General features: G+C 39.9%; 1 protein-coding gene across 3 annotated transcripts in view; it reads left to right on the top strand.

Moving 5' to 3' along the window:
- The window catches only part of LOC114564594 (multiple C2 and transmembrane domain-containing protein 2), a 46133-nt gene that overhangs the window by 1748 nt on the left and 24669 nt on the right, over window positions 1-19716 (top strand). For 2 of the 3 annotated variants that reach the window (XM_028592216.1, XM_028592055.1), the window contains exons 2-4: window positions 11697-12265; window positions 14951-15001; window positions 16053-16170. In XM_028592216.1, the coding sequence (XP_028448017.1) occupies window positions 11750-12265; window positions 14951-15001; window positions 16053-16170 (685 nt within the window). In that variant the 5' untranslated portion in view covers window positions 11697-11749. Of the gene's footprint in view, window positions 1-4027; window positions 4084-11696; window positions 12266-14950; window positions 15002-16052; window positions 16171-19716 lie in introns of all 3 variants that reach the window. The other variant, XM_028592139.1, reaches the window with a different exon arrangement.

Here is a 19716-nt window from a genome sequence, read left to right as displayed (position 1 = left end):
CCTGAAATACACACACATGTTCAGGACCTATACATGCACAAATGGAGAGATGTCAGTGAGAGGTGCTGCGGCTGCCCATGGACAGGCACCCTGAGCAGTTGGGGGTTCGATGTCTTGCTTAAGGGCACCTTGGCTGGACTGAGCTACTGCCACCCCCAAATGCATATTTTTAGAGTTAATGTTTGCGCATATACAACATTTCATCCTTTTATAGTGTCCTCTTTACTTTGCAGTGGTCACTCTTCATGCTCCTATACCAGCAATAGAAATGGTCTTTCTTGAAATGTCTTTTAATCCATGTAGGCACGTACACTGTTATCAGTAGAAGCATAGAGGTAAAAGTAAAGGAGGTGCAGCTCGCAGAGATAGCACTAAGAGGAGAAGGAGAAAGAGACCACAAATTACAGCAATGTAGTTCAGAGAATAGCACAAGTTGGAAGAGAGTGATGAAATGCAATCTGAGTTTAAATAGGACAAGTAAGACCTGTAATTAAGCTCGCAAGTAGTATCCCCCTGAAAGTGTTTAAAATACCCCCTATGTGAGGCATTTTAGGATTAACATTTTTTATTTTATTTTTAACACAGAACCTACATCTCACGACATAAACGCATCACCTCCCTATCTGAACCCCCCAACTCGCCATCACCACCTCCCTATACAAAATTTAAGATAAGATGAAATAATTGCCATAATATTCAATACTATAAAATAACATAAACAAACTGTAAACCAAATAAACATATTATGTAAATATGATAACACCGTAAGCACATTGCATACGTCTATCCTCCAGTACATGGCATCCTTGGAGCCCTCCAAAGAGCTCAGGTATTTCCCCCATTCTTTTGTGTAAACACTTCATCTTGCAAACCGTTTGTATGACATTTTTTCAAATGCTGATACTCTCGCCATCTCGCCAGCCCATTCTTGGAATGAAGGTACCCCTTTGTTCCTCCATCCTCTTCAGAAGAATCTGTCTGGCTATCATTAAACTGGTTTGAACCCAACTTATGTGCTTATCGATTCTGTTTAGGATTGACCCATCTCCCAGAACAAATAATCTTGGGCTGAATGGAACCTGGCTCCCTGCAATCTGACATAGGTTATCATGTATCCCTGTCCAAAATTCCTGGACCTCATCACAGGACCATAGGACATGAAGTAATTGGCCATCCTCTGTCTTACATTTCCAACAATTTGGTGTGTCTCTTAATCCAAGTCTAAACAATCTGGAGGGAGTCCAATAGAAGCAATGCATAATCTTAAACTGAATAAGAATGAATACCCTTTTCTCATCTGTTTTTGTCGTTTAAAGGTCCCATGGCATGAATATTTAACTTTATGAGGTTTTTTAACATTGATATGCATTACCCCAGCCTGCCTATGGTCCCCCAGTGGCTAGAAATGGTGATAGGTGTAAACCAAGCCCTGGGTATCCTGCTCTGCCTTTGAGAAAATGAAAGCTCAGATGGGCCAATCTGGAATCTTCTCCTTATGAGGTCATAAGGAGAAAGGTTACCTCCCCTTTCTCTGCTTTATCCGCCCAGAGAATTTGGCCCAACCATCAGAGAGAGACATCATGGCTTTCAAACGAGCAAAGTGGCAGTTGGTCAAGGCCACTGCTGTTTTTGCCTTTTGTCTGCCGTGTTCAGACTTCGCTACATTCAGGAAGTGTCTTTTATAAGAGCAGATACAGTAAAAAGGGAGTTCATAAATATCTGACTGCTTTAATTTGTTGATCCGAAATCCAATAAATGTCAGGCACCGTTATAGTAAGGTAGTTCTCAAGCCGTGGGTGGAGATGCTGAGATGGGGGGTGGCGGTATATTCTAATGAGCCTGCATGTGAGGAAGGGGAGCCACATCTGAATGGCTTGTTGGCTCTCATTTTCTGATCCAGTCAGCCCACAAAAAACTGACTGCGTTGTCTTATTTCACAGTGGGTGCGTTGCTAGGCACTCCAGATACCCAAATGTATGTGCACAAGGTCTGAAAAAGCGTGTTTTTCATGATATGTCCCTTGGGTAAGGTATTGTGATTAGAAACATTTCCTAATATATATATTACAATACATTATATATTTGTTAATCAATAGAATTGTAGACTTATTTAATATAATATAAGTTTAATAAGTAAGTTTCTTTTTTTTTTACATAGCCTACTTACTTCAGAGCACTAGTTGTGGTCATTTTCTTTCTTTTCATAATTTTTTTCTTCATTCATCATTGTGTTAGGTTTGCGGTTGCAGTTTGTTTAATGCTGTGACATTTGACTTCTGCACTATTGGCTGCTTGTTCATCCTGATCTAGTAGACTAATCTTGTTTTTTTGGCCATCTAGCTGAATTTCTCTTTACGTAAGAGGGTCAGATAAATGACCAAAATGTGTTGACAGTGAAGTTAGTGAGGGTTTTTTGGGCAAGGTTGTCTGCACTGCAGAAAGAATGGATGCGTCGGCAGAGGCACCTTGAACTGGGCTGGCTTTGCGTCACAGCCTTCACAGTGTCCCCAGAATGGGATGGCAGTAGGGATGTACTCTGAACGCGATGTCATTTGCTATATAAAGTTAAACAGGCACTGGTTTTAAATCAAGACTTGATGAAAGTGGAGGCTTGTCTGAACATATCTGGCCAGCTGTGTGGGTGCATTCACATTGCATCTGTTTAGTCCAGGTTAAGTCTGAATGACCCCTCTGGCTTGACTGGCAGTTCAAATGAATGTTATGGCCCACTCAGCTGTGTGGCCACCTGCTTGTATATTAGTTACATAATTACACCAGAGCCCTGTTTACCATCAATGGACTGTTACCTACGGTATTACACAATTTAAGCTTAACTCATTTCATAGTCAAGTCAGGGTTCCAGGGTCCCACTCGACGACACTTTAGTAATACTGTATACATGGTTATTGTGGTCATTTTGTTCTCCCATGATGCTCTCTGTAAACCCTTCCAGCTGATGTAATACTTCATAACTGAGCTGTTGTGGTTATTATTACTGACTATTCAGAGTATTTATTAGGGAGGGTCTTTGTATAAAGTCTACGGAGTGCAATGTACAGAGCACAGCTAAGGTCCCCCTATGCACTATAGTCTCAGTGAGTATTTTTACATGCACACTTACATTCCACTATTATTCCGGATATGACAACATTCCAAATTTGATACAGGTCATGTAAACAGCATATTCCGTTTGGATATTCTGAATAGTGCTTTTTATCAGTTTTGGCATATCCGATTAAGACATGTGGGATATGCTGGTATTATTTGGGTTTTGGAAGCATTCTTTGGACTTGTAAACAGCGCATTCAAGCTTAACTTGCGTAACTTTTTTGATATTAATGAACGTCCGTTACATTCAAGCCATTGCCAAATGAGTTGCTACAAAGTTAATTAAGACTATCACCTCCACACAACTCTCTCTGGATTTCTCAGTAGGACTATGTTCAGGAGGTTGGGGCGTCTGGCAACTTTCGCGCGCAGAAACTCGAGTTAAGATACTGACCTCTTCTGAAGAATGCATCTTCTTTTTTTAACCCTCTGTGTCCTCCTTGGCTATTGGCGCGATTACGTAAGGCTTGTATCATGTGGATTCAACAACATTGGTGTTGTCATTACTTAGAATTCCTCATGGGGGAGATAGTAGTGTAGTGTAGATCTTGGCTAGAACTGACTTTGCAGCAACCATGTAAAAATATTAGGCTAAAACATTTGCTGAATGCCACCAATGTATAAACACTTTTCTCCTCATTGCTTAGTTTCTGGGGTCATAGACTTATCTGCTACTTCCATTGACCTTTTGATCTCATTTCTGTTGGTCATAAAGTTGTTGATCCTATAAACATAAATTGGTTGTAAGATGCTCTGGCATGACTGTCAAGTAGTAAAACACCATACCAATCAGACGCAATGACGAGAGAGAGATGCTTTTTAGCCCTGTAGGCAGTCAGGCGGGTTAACTGGTTTGTCACCTGTGACCAGTAATAATTGTAGACAAGACATTTTACTTTTCTGTTTTCTGTTTCCTTCAGGGCTCCTTTTCTGGATTAACAGGAGACGATCACGGAGATCTGAGCGCTGGCAAGATGTAGGGAAGTTTACTATAGTTCATTAACACATACTACCCATATTGTTAAGATCCAAAGCTGGTTCAAAAGCAGAAACAAAACAAAACAAAACCTCCAGTTGATAAGGTGAACTTATTCACAGTTGCTTATTTACACATCCCGCAGACAAATTCATGTGTGTTCATGTGTTGTATTTCTGTCCACCTGACAACTGTAAACTGAATATTCACTCTGCTTTTACTATTTTGTGTCTCCACCGACTCCTGAGGAAAAGATCTGGCTCTGCAACTGCTAAGTGCTCCACTATGTTCACAAGCTAGTCTCTAACTTTGTCTGGCTGTTGTTTGGCGTGGCCAGGTAGCGTCCAGTGGATTTTAGAGTTTTCTTGCAGAAAACCAACACAATGAGCTGAAAAAAATGCTAAAACACTAGTAGTTCTGTAGCTCTGAGTGAAGTTGGGTAATACTTCTCTGTTGGGTTGTCACTATAAGCAGCCACCTTTTTGTCATAGAAAATGACTTAAACTGAGTGATTATCAAAATGGTTGGGGCGATTATTAAAATAGTTGACAACTTATCAATTAATCTTTGCAGCTCCTAGATTGTGATACATGGACATTGAAAAATGTCTATTTTATTTCACTGACTGTTAACTCAAATGGTAACATGTTGTAACCATTTCAACACAATTAATATGTTGAAACACTTGTGGACCAGTAGATCATGACAAAATGGTCTACTTGAGATATACTATTCCTCTCAGTCAATTGTAACTCGAATAATAGACAGATCTGCAGTCAGGCAGCAGTCAGGCCTATCAGTGGCCATCATCCTTTTTTTCCTGCCTGCTGTCTCTCTCTCTCACCCTTACAGTGATCCGACATTTAATCCTTGTATTTGGGTCAGGCTAGACAATTCTGAATCTAGGATATCTGAGTCTTTAGTTTACACGTATTCTCCAAACTAGATATAGAGAAAAGTGAATGTAGATTACTTCCTGGGAAAACTATTTCAGCCCACTTTTTTAGCTGTAACTGTTCATACTAAAGTCCCTTCTGGAAAAAATATGTTGGTGAAAACTTTATTACCTGCTGGTATTGTTTTGTTGTAGTTTGGTATCAGTGTCTGAGATTAGAGGTCATTTTTTTAAATTCTTATACATTTTCAAGCTGTATTTTACTTTTTGGAATTTTCTCTTTTTAACATCTGCAGATTTTGGAAACAATGATTTTTTTTTTTTGTCTGGTTCCTTGATCTGCCACCGCCCACCCGTCTTCCTCCACTTCCCCTTACCAGCTGATAACATGGCAGGTCATCCGTCACAATTAATGACAATACAAAGTATGAGGCCAGTAAGAAGCTTATATTATTGGGCTATTACTTTACAAAAGCAGGTTTAGTCAGAAGCAGCAGCTCCAGCTCTGGACAGGTACTGCTGCAGAAGATCAGAGAGATGACAGCTCAACGCATTCATGTCTGTCTGCTGTCTGTAAAGGAAGCGCTTGTTTGACATAATGAGAGTGACTGCATTGGTTGAACTGTGAATGGATGGTGGATGACTCTGACAACTACACACACAAGTTTCAGGAACAAGCCATGAAAGACACTGAAGTGGCTGCACTCCAGTCACACCATCATTAGGCAAATCTCCAAAAGGTGGACAGAATACCTGTACAGTATAATGCAAAGCAGTTGATAGGTATATTATAAATACACTTCCTCCATCACCCTGAGTCGGAGGTGTGGTTTCAAATCTATTATTTTTTCAGGACATACGTTTGTACTGTTGTGTGTTGTTGGAGTTATTTTTATACAACACATTCATGGATAAAATAACCGGAATAATACTTGTAAGTTTTAAATTAACCTGTATCTCCGACCTGTGTGTCCCTAACTCTATTGTGGGATGAGGCTAACGTCTTGTGGGAAATGTTCTCATGTGGCCAAATAAAGCAACATTGACAATTTAAACTCGATCTGAATTAATAGTATAATAATAGCGTAATAGAGTAAGTATGCTTTGCAAAAAAAAATGTTGCTCCAAATCATAAGTTTTATGCACTGTGCTGACAACACATAATGAAGAGGGAGTGTCATTGTATTAGTGCCTCCAGTGTAAATGGCCACTTTGAGTCAAGACACAGGCTTTACTGCATAAAGTGGCAGCACAATGCAGTGGTTCCCAACCTTTCTGGTGTGATGTAGGCCTACCCCCACAGTCCCTGTCAGATTAACTCATGTACCCTTCATCGATTCCCAATCTATGTTCCAAACACTATTCATTATATTAAAGATATTGTTGTTGTTTTTCATACAATTGACTTTTCAAAATTAAGCTTGGTTTGATCAGCAATCGTACAAAGGACTACTCCTTGTAGTGAAACCATTTATCCTTTACTTTTAGTTAATCATTTGAATTGTTTAGTCATTACTTTTAGCAATTTATTTCTACCATTCATTCATTACTTTTAACTACCTGTTCAAACGTCTGTGCTCCCTTGCTAAGGATTTTTGAACACTCTTGCAAAACTGCAACACAGTGTTTAGGTGTTACAGTCGACTTAATGTTAAGATGTGATATGATATATTCTTTTAATCAAATCATTATTATTTTTTTTCAATATTAGTGGAACTACCCTACAATCTTTCCACAAACCCCCTGGCAACTGCAGGAGTGCCCCTTGAGGTACAAGTACCCCTGGTTGGGAATCACTGGCATAACGCACACACAGCATTAGTGTAAACACCATCAATAAATACAGTATGACATTTAAGTAGCAAAATCTTTTCAACATCTCACTGTCTTCTTCATACCGTCAAAGACTGTGTGGTCACAAATTATTTCCGATACTCAAGTAATTTCTAATAAGAGGAAGTGTGCAAAAAACAATTTGCCATGTAAACTCATTTTCTAATCTGTGATAGCCTTGCAGATTCTGCATATTTACAGTACATGATGTAAATAAATGTAACTTATAAGAACTGCACCTACATGAGAAGCTTGTAGTTTAGGCCATTATGACTCTGTTGGTTGATGTGTCATCTTATTTTGATTGATTGTAGGCAGGGATATTTCTATATTACATATAACTACATATTGAAAGAATCCTCTTTCATGATGTTACATACAGCTGGATAAAAAGGCATTTAGAGTCACATGTGAAAGATGCAACTGATCTTTAGGCGTTTGCTGATGAGATGTTCTGCAGTTTTTCACTTTTGTGTGTTTTTTTTTTATGCCTCTGTTCAGAGCGGGGACAAGGGCAATATATTTTTTCGGGGTTGTCCGTCCGTCCCATTCTTGTGAACGCAATATCTCAGGAACACCTTGAGGGAATATCACAAACACATTCAAGAATTCCTACGCTAATTATGACATTTAATTTCACACAAAGGTCTCTTAGGATAAAATGATGAAGCGTTGACATTTTGTACCCAAAAGGTCAAAGGTTAACTTCCCTTCATTATTTAACATCATAACTCGTGAACAGTAAGGAAGACATTAGTCGGATACTGAATTGGTGACACTTTCTTTATATAATCGTAATAATTAGGGTTTGTTCTATGGTCCACTATAAGAAAATACATAGCAGCAAGACTTTCATATGAATCCAACTGTTGTGATTACAAGACTAACTTTCTAAACATTAGGGCATCTGTTAGCTTCTCTGCTTCATTTAATAGTAGTTATTTAATAGTTTTCCTGAGAAGCTTTTAGAGTCTTGTTCAATCACAAGGACACCATTTTTCAGTGTGTCCTTTAATCTAAGACAATTTGAAATGTCACACAGTAGGAAACACGGGTGTAAATAATACAATCAATGATTGGATTCCATTTAACTGCTTCAGTTTCAGGATCCGGTGTTGTGCATGCTGATTACTGTCATACTTACTTGTCTTTGGTATTTTAACTGCATCATTGCACAATTTTGTAACTCCCTGGCACTTTAACTGTTTTTCTGTGAATATTGCACTTTAAGTACTATTGTTTTGTAGGTTTCTTCAGGTTGCTTATTGCATGTGTTGTTTACTGTATTGTCTGTACTTACCATTAGAGCTGTCACTCTTCCTCTATAATACCATTTGAATTTAATTTATTTTTTTAATATTCAAATATTTAATTCTCAAATGCAGCCTGTTAAATATGTACTACACTACTCAGTAATACACCTATGCATTGTCAATGCCACTATAAGCTTGTGGTTGTTGTTGCATGTTCTGTCCACTAGAGGGACTTCCAACATCAGCCTGGCCTTGAAGGGGACCTACGTCATGGCGCATTGCATTTCTGGCACGCCAATCTCTGTTTACATTATATTCCACCATGAGGATACAGCAACAACACAAATCAGCAGAGAACTCTGGAATGAAACATGATCTAACAAGTGTAGCTAGTGAAGCGGCTCTGTTGTAAAGGCTAACAGTGCTCAGTTAGCACAATGACCTCATGTTAGGAAGCACAGCCGAAACGATTTGTCATAAAGTAAAGTAACGATAGTGTTAGCCACAATGCTAACGGCATTGATAACTAAGCCAAATGGTACTGTCACTACTATTTTAGTGATTTATTAGCAACCCGTTTTTTGCAGATTGTCACGTTACTGAGAATACAGCTATTAGAAGGTAATAAATTAAGTCAAAGCTAACTCTGACAGTTGTAGGGCAGCTAACATTAACTTTAGCTGTCTCCATGAAGCTCCCAGCTAAGCTCCTATAACTCGCGACGCAGTTAGGAAACCAGAACGCGCTAACTAATGATAACATAAGCATTTTGGCTCAGTGGATGTCGATTTTAAAGTCATGTTAAAACTATTTCCCATCTTTCTTCCGATTTCCTGCCGCAGCCTGTCACTCCCCCCTGTACTAACGTTACTTGGTACGTAAACTTAGCTCACAATGCCTTGTGTTTCTCACTGCCATAACTTATTGTTCATCAGACATGACCAAGGGGGTAAGCCTCTCTCCACAACGCGTACCTCTTATGGTGCCAATTTGATGCTAACAAGCACTCACCCACCATTAGCATCCCATTGACTCCCATTCATTTTGACGTCACTTTGACAGCGAATAACTTAACACCTGAAGCATTTAAAGACTCTATTTGTCCGTTGTTTATTTCTAAAGAAACACGACAATGTATAAAAGGCTCCATTACCTTGTACCTCACGTTATGGCTCCGTAGCAGACGTTTTTGTAAAAATAGGCTAACGATTGTGTCATAACCACGCGACTTACTGTTGCATAGTAGAGGAATTACCGTATAGTACAGGAGAAGCTCGCAGGCAGTTTTGACTTACATTAGCTGTTTAAATTTAATTACTGATGTTAACTAGCATTTTAGTTAGCAATAATTAGCCTGTGCCTATGTTATCTCCTTACATATACCTACGTTCTCCGTCTCTGTAAGATTGGGAATGATTGAGATTTCTCTCGGCACAGCTACCAGAAGACTTCACACTTTCAGACACGTTGCTCACGTCACATCTACGTCTTCAAGCTCAGTTGGAGGCTGCTCAGTAACGCTCAGCCAGCACCGGGAAAGAGACTTCTAATATCCTTCACTGTCTCCGTCCAGAGTGGTCCATTACTTTAACTGTCTATGGACGTGACATGGGAAGACAGACATTAGCTAACGTTAGCCAACCTATATATAAAAAAAATCACAAAAATTAATAAAATCTATTTATAAAAAAAATCACATTTGAATAGTAATTTCAGCATTTGAATAGTATTGATTTTTTTACTATTCGAAAATGTGACTTTCTGAATTTGTTCCAACAGCCCTACTGACCATATTTGAAGTGTCATGTTTCTTTTTCATGAATTTCCCCTTGCGAAATAAAAAAAAGTTTACTTTGACTTTAGACACTTGAATAGAACAGAAACATTGGAAATATTATTAGTAAAAATGTCTAATGTGAAAAAGAGTCTGTGAAAATATTTATTATCCAAATTCTAATCCATTTGATTCTATTACATTATTACAGTTATTGATTACAATTTGTTCCAGCTCCACATGCTGTAATCTGGTAGCTGCTGGGTTTTTATGGGTGCATCAAATAAATATGGTAGAGGTCAAATTTCCTGCCAAAATCAGCTGACATTTGATCTAGAATAATGACTTATTATTTTATGATTATCTTGGGCAACATAAGTTATTCATCAACGTCCAGAAGGTGTGATGTTTGCTACAGAATTTGCCTTTCTTTCCTTTGTCCCCTCCTCCGTTGCTCGTTCGGTTTCTATTCCAAAAACTGATATTGGATATTACGGATATCTACTGTAATAGGCAATGGTCTCTGACATTACAGTAGACATTTGTAACTTAAGCACCTGTTCCTCAATTGTGGATTCTGTAAACACACTGAGAGTTCACATTACAGGAAAGGCACCGCTGGGTATTACTGGGATGATTGGGGTTAAACATTGACTGATGACCATTTACTTTTAGAAAGGACTTAAAAACATTTTAAGGACTTAAAGGAATAGCTGTATATTTTTGACTAGATGAGAGTTAAATGAGAAGATGGATAAAACTCTTGTGTTTGTATGCTAAAATATGAAGCTACAGCCAACCGATAGCATAAAGACTGGAAATAAGAGGAAACAGCTAACCTGGCTCAATAATTAGCAGACATCTATTTTGTTTAAACCATAAAAAAGCCACACCTTGTGGTTTTATGGTGGGTTGTGGCCCAAGACTCCAGGAAGTCAATACACCTGGGCAAGAAAAAGTGCCGCACATAACCCTTTAAACCACAACTTTGGTTTTTGTGCAGATTAAACAAACAAGACCAAACTTGTTTAATTATTGGATTGAGAGGTGGATTGTGTTACTTTTTGACAGGGCCAGGATAGTTGTTTCCAGTATGTATGCAAAGCTAAGCCAACCGGCTGTGGCTGTAGCTTCACATTTAACCGATATGAGAGAGAAACTTCAAGATGCAAGATACTTTATTGTCATTGTATGGACACAACAAAATTACATTGGTGGCAATTAGTGCAGCAGCAGTAAATACATAAAAACAAGATAAATGAAGATTAAGATTAGAAGATTAAAACATACAATATACAAAAGGCATTGCACATACAGAAGTGCTCATGTGAGCATTTGTAGAATTGCAGTTTAAAAGTGCAGAATGCTTTCAGTTTTCAGTGCTTTCAAACTTCTAATCTAGCTCTCTACAACTAAGCAAATACAGTATTATTAGATAGCATATTTCCCATAATGTCGAACTATTGCTTTAAATCACTTTTTTAAATCAGTCTCCCCCCATATTGTATGTCTCCGATTCCATGGAGGATTTAAGGTAAAATTATTAAAGAGTTACAGTAATTGGAAATGGATATTCGTTTCCACATATATACAATATACAGTCATCCTTTAATGGTTGTCATTATCTGAGGGCTGATCAATTCCTGATGGAGCTTTATTGCATGTTCATAACAATTCATGTCAGTTGGCCAACAGAAGAATATTTTAGTCTGACGGCAGCCAGTTGTGATTGTTTGGAATTGTAAGAACATTTTCAGTCACAGAACAGACACTGATGATTTGGAGCTTTACGTCCGCCACAGCTGTAGATGCTGTATATCCCAGCCTCAGACTCTTCTGTCTGTATTTTCTACTATAGCTGTCGGTGATGTCCAGATCTCAGACACAGACAGACTGAAGCTCCCTCCCATCATGGATTCCAAGAAGCCTGGCATGCTGCGGCATCTCCGCCAGAAGATGTTGCCACACCTCCGGCGAGACAAGACGAGCCCCGGCAAGCACCTGGTTCAGCTCGAACACCCAATGGACCATCGGATGAGCTCCTCCGTTCCTGACATGAGGAACATGAGGCAGCACGAGTATGCTTCCGTCTCCTCCAGCATGCAGCCCCAACAGTACGACTCTCCCAGCTACAGCAACCCTTGCTCCCCACTCGTCAGGCCTGCCCGGGGCCTGGGAGGAGGTGGGAGTGGCCTGACGATGGGAGTAGTTGGTGGAGGAGCGGGGAGAAGTGTGCCTGCAGACTGCACAGACTGGGCTTCCTCCCACGAGTCATTCAGCAGTCTCTGTGACGAGGAGAAGAGCTCTCCAGAGACAACCTGCAGACCTCCCCGGGGCATGGAGCCTGAGGAGCTGGGCCTACCCGAGATGATGACCGTCTACAGCCCAGACCCTCCCTCTGTGGAGGTGTCCCAGGACAGCTCACAGGTACACACTCATCCATTTGAAATGTTGAATGTTGAAAGTGTAATAAAAAAGAACAGATCAGTACTCCAAACATGGGCAAATGTCTTTATATAATGCAGTGCATTTTAAATTTCAGTGGTGGTAGCATGCAGAGAGAGATTTTAGTTTCCAATTATTGGCTCTTACTTTAAAGTTCGATTTAAAGCTTTTGCCAGTAGAAGGCTTGTATTGTATTTTGTTTACCTGTGACACACAGGTAATGAGATCACTTATTTCTAACGAATGGGCTGGTTTATTGTACATTGGCGGGTGCGAGGTGTCAAGTGTATTTGCACAGGACGTACTAAGTTTAACTTGGATGAGCTGGATATTTGAGGCCCTCCAAAACAATGACTGCAAATAGTGAATGTTGTTTTATGACTTTGCACCACACCCTTGATTGTCTTACTGTAAGGACATGGCATTTGGTACAGTAAGATCTTAAGTAGAGATGGCCCGATACCATTGTTTGCTTCCCAATACAGATTCCGATACCTGAACTTGAGTATCGGCTGATGCCGAGTACCGGTCCGATACCAGTGTGTCATATATTTTATTATGTTTTAACAGCTGTATACTACTATCCCTGTATGGATGTGATATGATTTCTATCTTTGTTGTCTGTCTGGCTCAGGTTAAACTCTTTGTGAAACATGAACAAACACAAACAATGAATGTCATAGAACTTTCTTTTATTCTCCAGTTTGACGGTCAGTTATAACGGGAAAAGAACATAAATGAACTACTTTAACGTAGATTGTCTTTAGGGCTTTATTACGTGGTATCTGATCGGTGCATAAACTCCAGTACTTCCCGATCCCAGCATTTTAGGCAGTATGGGAGCCGATACCGATACTGGTATCGGTATCGGATACTGGTGTCTGTATCGGACCATCTCTAATCTTAAATTATGTACACACCAAATATTTTCATCTCTTCTGAAACCTTTTTCACAAAATCAAGAAGAGTAACCTAAAACGTCATCACTTCTCCAGGGAAATATCTCACCAATTATTGGATGGATTGCCATGACATTTGTACAGATATATAGTCCCCACCCGGATAATTAGTAATCCCTTTGGTTATCCCTAAGCTTTTCATCATCAGGTACTTCATGACCAAATAACTTTTTTTTAAAATACATTCTTATTAACCCTCAGCTGTACTTTGTGTTAAATGCTGATAAGCAAATGTTAGCATGCTAACATAACATGCTATAATAGGATGGGGAACATGATAACCTGCTAAACATCAGCATGTTAGCATTAGCATGTAGCCTCACAGAGCTGCCAGCAGTTGACTTTTCTTTTTTCCGTGTCAAAATCTAGTTTGAAGATGGTCATTACATTGTGAAATTAAACAATTCACTACAAGCAGTGCTATTGCCGCATAGGGTGTTCACCTGAACAATAAACTGGACTGGACTGAAAACACCACAGTACAGACTGTATCTGCTAAGGAGACTCAGTCTTTTGGGGTGTAGGGGTCACTCCTGAGCCATTCTCTATGGAGTGGTCTGCTGGGGCAGTGGCATTGCGGTGGCAGACAGGAAAAGACTGGATAGGCTGATTTAAGAAGGCCAGCTCTGTTATTGGTTGCCCCGTTGATGCCGTGGAGGTGGTGGGACGACTCCTCCCACCCCATGCAGGACACTCTGTCCCCACTGAACAGCTCCTCCAGTGACAGGCTCCTGCACCGCGCTGCGTCACGGAGAGATTTCCTGCTGCTGTCAGAGTCTACAATCAGCACTGCTCCCAGTAGACCACAGGGACACAACACACACCCCAGGACTGATAAACCGTGCAATAAAAAAATTGACTGTGCAATACTGTAAATACATTTGACCATTTTACTATTTATGCCCTTTACTTGTATTTATTTATTTGTTTGTTTATCTGTGTCTTGTACTTTTTCCCCCTGTCCCTTGCTGCTGCAACAGTGTGGATTTTCCCTTTGTGGGATTAATAAAGGATTTTGAATCTTGAATAGGAATAATGTAATCAAGTTGATTTGACTTACTGTACATAATGGACAATGTACTGTACACAGTGTATGTACCAGGGAGTTAATCAGGTTAATTTTTGCCCTGGGGCCCCAGAGTATGGTCTCTTGAACTCTTGAAGTGTTTGAACTACATGAGAGAATTTCAAAAACACGTGGATACAAACAGGACAATCTTTTTCTGATACACTGACTTTTTGTAGATGCATATTTTAATTTGCTAACAACCAACCGGACACACTTTTTCCTAGTTCTGTGGCCATGGTATAATTCTGTACTTTTTTGTACTACTTTTTCAAACACTTAATTGAATTTTGTTCCTTAGGGCATCCCTCGAGGTTTAAAGTCCACATGGAGTTAAAGGCTCAGAATTGTAGTTGCTTTGAACTGAACAACAGGGCACATAAGAGAGCACAAAAGCAAATTCCCTTTTTTTTTTTCCTTCATTACTGTGGTCTGTAATGTGGTTCAGTCCTCAGGGTACAGGGGTTTTTAATAAATGCTCAGAGGATTTGTGCTGAGGGTAGAAATGCCAAAGAGAGTTCAGTTCCTGTACCTTTAACTGATCGGCAGACTGGAACCTTCCTCTTTTATCAACTGTGACTTTACTTTTTCATACACCACATGATAGATTCATGAAATGCATTTATCTTTTTGTCTCCACAGTATGATAACGATTTCAACAGTCACGGGTTAAAAGACAGGGACAACCAAAATGTAAGTGCTGCTATCCAATTTGGATGGTGATTCTGTGTTGTTGAACTGATAATTTTAATAGTCTCTACTGTGATGTCTTGTATGGATGGATCATGCTGAACAGTTGAGTGTAGGTGGTTTTATCCTGATCTCTGTGGTTGAAAGGACTGTTTCTGTGATCGTGTTTTTTTGTTGAGTATCGTGTAGACAGCAGCATTCTGCTTGGCCTGACACACAAAGTTTAATTCCAGATTATTGTGTAGTGTTCAGGACATGATGGGACAGTGGGCGGTGTGTTGTTCAAAGCGCAGTGTGTCATGGCATTTGTGGCCGGGCAGGGTTGGGACGCTGAGCCGGGTGATTCCAGGCGACGGCGGTTTATTCTCTGAAAGATGCTTGGTTTGGTAGAGAGGCTTAATAGTGATTAAATAATCCATTGCATAGACAGCATGCAACATTTCCATTGGGTTTGCTTTTCATATTGTATCAAAAATAATATGAAATATATTTGGTCATGACAGTAGATCTAAAAAGACAATAATGCAACAGGTGAATTCCAGTATGTGAAGATCATGTGATTTTTGAAATGAAAGTCGAAGGAAACAACAGAGCTTACGTCATATGTAACAATGTTATGAAGAAGAAATAAACGCCCACAACAGTTTTTGCTTACAGGATCGGCTTGTGTAGTAGCGAGGGACAAAACATTTAATTTAAGTTCTCCTCAAAAGAACAGTGAACAAGCATATCATTAGAACTGTCCCTATGTGCTTCAACCCCAAATGACAGCTTGTTGTGAGTTTACTAATTAGTAGCAAAAGAATATAATGAGACAAATGAAAAATATAATAATATGACTGAATGGTGAAGTCTAAAAATGGCAAAAAATGAACCTATGAAATTACAGAATTTGGAAATGAAATATAAAAACATATGGAAACTTAGTTTAAATTATGGTTTTAGAATCTGTACTGAAATGCAGGTATACTTGCTCAGAAAGTCTGGATGTAATCAGATTCACTACTAGAGGTAATAAAATCAGTACTGTGTGTGTGTCCGTGTCCGTCCCCAGTGTGAGATGGGCAACGAGGTTCTGAGTGTGTCGGAGAACATCAGGGATCCTCCCAGGTCCTTCCTGCTCACCATCCACCTGAAGGAAGGACGCAACCTGGTCATCAGGGACCGCTGTGGTAAGAAGCTCATCGCTGTTACTACTGTACCAACATTAGATTAGATTCAACTTTATTGTCATTGTGCAGAGTAAAAGTACAAAGACAACGAAATGCAGTCCAACCAGAAGTGCAAAAAGAGCAGAAAATTGCAATGTGATATGCAAAGTACAGACAGGGCAAGAAATCTAGTGCAGTGTAGACAGTAGTGTACAGTTGGTTTACAGAAGGTGGTTTAGAGTAATATAAATTAAATCTAAATATGTCCAGTGTATTAGCATTTGCCTTATAAGAGCGGAATAAATATGGCTATGTAATATGAACAATTTATGAACATGTACAAGCTATGTGCAATGTACATGTACAACATTATAATAGTAAAAAAATAACCTCACTATCAACAATAATATATGTTTTATCATCTTCATGTATGATGCATTAAAACAGGGAAGGGCAAAAGGGACAGAACAATTTACATATGAAGAATTGCATACAGCACATCTTTTGTGTAGTCATGTCCTGTAGTCTGCAGAAGGTGGCAGCTAGTCTGTAGCTCAGAGCCGTGCAGTACAATGGACCAACACCGTGTAGGTAGAATGGTAAGATGTAAGTCGATATTATGCAAACAACACTAAATCAACAGGATCTTCAGCAACCACAAGGAAAAAAGAATACTTACTGGTCAGAACAAGGATGCTGGGTCAATGCATCAGCAAATAATACTTTAAACATTAGGAAACACAATAGCAAGTGGGAAGTGTATCTAATCATCACTGCTAGTTGGTCAACTTGTTCCATCTACTGTAGAGTAGAATTAAGAGTCTGTGTTTGTAGCTTTTTCCCACCATTCCTCTCCTCTTTCCTTTTGAAGCCACAACAGAAGAGTGTTCTGACGTTTGAGCCGACCAGAAATGCCATGTCCTCTGCTGGTTTTGCTTGCATTGACCTCACTTTGTGTGTTTAGCCTTGGCTCATTAATGATGGCCAGGAGTGTTTGTTTGATTACACACAATGTTATTTGCTCCAGTTACACCCAAGACAGCCGAGTGACTGGTTGACTTTAGCAGCTGGGGCAGGAATCCACACAGCATATTAGAACTTGTCTGAGCCGCACCCAGCAGTCATTACTCCAAGCCTTTCACTGCTTGGAATGTTTTTGGATTTCATTTCTCTCTCTCTCTCTCTCTCTCTCTCTCTCTCTCTCTCTCTCTCTCTCTCTCTCTCTCGTGTGGCTTACACAACCAAGCTCTGTAAAGCTAATGCAGAAAATGAAGTGGAGGATCAAGGCGCAGGATGATTTGGTTTCCCCTGCATTATTGTTAAGTTACAGTCTTTTAAAAGCAGTGCATAAACAACCTTTCATTTTTTTCTGTTTGATCAGATTATATACAGTGCATCCGTAGCGTATGCTGACAGCTCTTTGCTGATGGATAACACTGGTTTGTTACGTAATAGGTTTGTAAGGTCTTATATTGTAACCGCAAAGCCATACAGAACCAGGCATGATCATAGAGGACAGGGATGCAGAGGAGTGTATGCTGATGGTCCATAAACTGTGTTTGGTGGACTGCTGCCCTCAGCTGGCCAATTGACAGAACAGCCAGAAGTCACCGATTGTACCGTGGAGTGAAAATGATTTGACAGAGAATAATGCTGCATTCTGAATCCTGGTACAGTCACGGTCACCCGTTGTTCTATCTACATACAGCAGTCATAAGATCCAAACAAAGTGTTCAGCTGCTATCACTTTTCACATTTGAAGCTAAAATCTGATTGGCTATTGACTCAGGAAGCTGTGGTCCCATCAGTTGGTGAGGAAACAAACCACATCCTCTGTGCAGACACATGAGAGATAACACTACGAGCAGGCTGGTCATCGCTTTTACTGGAAACCAGCACGTTTCCTTAGAAGTTAAGAAACAAGAGTAAATGGCTATTTAGAAACTAGTTTGGAAATAGAAGCAGTGTCATTTCATTATTACAGTGACATGTCAACCCTGATTTGGAAACAGAGTTAAAAAAGGAGTGGTGTCCTCAATTCTGTCAAACTACAGGGCTCCAGACTAACTTTTTTCACTAGGAGCACTGTGGCCACCAACTGAAAATTTTAGGGGCACACACCATAAATCAACATGCTAACCAAATATTCACATTTCTACTAATTTCCACTGTATTACTAATAAATACTTTGATAATAGATGCAGAAATTACAATGTGCTGTTTCAAGAGCTATGCTCTGCGATTCTCTGCATTTCCCGGCCGCATCCTGCTGCGTCCTGCTGCGTCCTGCTGCACCCGCCGCACCCACCCGTGCTCTGCAGCGCCACGTTACATCCCGCAACGCCCTGCTGTGATGTTCCTATGCACAGAGTAGTCAGGATCTGGTATAGGAGTCTGCACTACTCAGTATGACACGATGTGCCCTGCTATGACATGAACTTCCACGATAACCTTCGAAGTCAATGTGACTTCTAATGTGACTGTTATCACCACTGTTCATCACGCCCCCAACCGGCCCGTCAGACACCGCCTACCAAGAGTCTGGGTCTGCCGAGGTTTCTTCCTAAAAGGGAGTTTTTTCTTGCCACTGTCGCAATAGCCACTGCTAATGCTTGCTCTTGAGGGAATTACTGTAATTGTTGGGGTTTTGGAATTTATAGAGTGTGGTCTAGACCTACTCTATCTGTAAAGTGTCTCGAGATAACTTTTGTTATGAATTGATAGTATAAATAAAATTGAATTGAATTGAAAAATTCAGTGTCACTTTTGAAGATAAACTTAGAAGGTAGAACTGACAGCCCCATCGCTGTCATGACAGTATTTTTATACTTTCTTATTATTGTATTTGTATATTATTTATTTTCATCATGACCATTTTTAATTGCTCTTTAATGTGTCATGTAAAGCACTTTGAATTGCCTTGTTGCTGAAAGGTGCTGTAGAAATAAAGTTGCCTTGCTTTACAACCTCAGCCTGTCAGTCAGTCACCAGGGCACAGAAACCACCGTTGTGCCTGCTCGTCTCCGAGGAACAGCACAGCGACCGCTTTCAGCTTGCCGTTAATATCATATCGCAACAAACGCTGTCTGCGTGAAGTTATGAAAAATTGTAACTACACTTGAAACCAATTTATCAGCATATCCGTGATTCACTGTGACTTCAACCAAACTGCAGCGCCGACTAGTTTGCATCGTCTGCAGCTCTGTTTGTCTGTCTGTGTCAGAGCTCTGCTCTCTGTCAACTTTCAGTGAGGACAGATAAGTTTGCGCTTACACGCTCTCAGGTACCAAAATTTCTACGTTTAACGTGTAAAAGGGGTAAATTTTCTGGTCGCACATGTGCGACTGGATGTAAAATTCAGTCGTTAAGTTAAGCATGCATGTTTACGGCGCCCGCAATATCTTTTGTTTACATTGAAGGATCATCTTAACTTAACGCCTCCAGCATGAGTTTAAATACACCGTTAGGAGGACAGGAACTTAGGAGAGTTGGGACGACCCAATAACCCAGAAACTCTACTGCCTGCCTAAATGATCTCCTCAACTGAGAGTCCGTTTAATGGTTCTG

This window comes from Perca flavescens, chromosome 1 (assembly GCF_004354835.1).
Source record: "Perca flavescens isolate YP-PL-M2 chromosome 1, PFLA_1.0, whole genome shotgun sequence".
Lineage (NCBI taxonomy): Eukaryota > Metazoa > Chordata > Actinopteri > Perciformes > Percidae > Perca > Perca flavescens.
The sequence above is the reverse complement of the archived record's forward strand: the minus strand, read 5'-3'. Positions and strand labels throughout refer to the sequence as shown.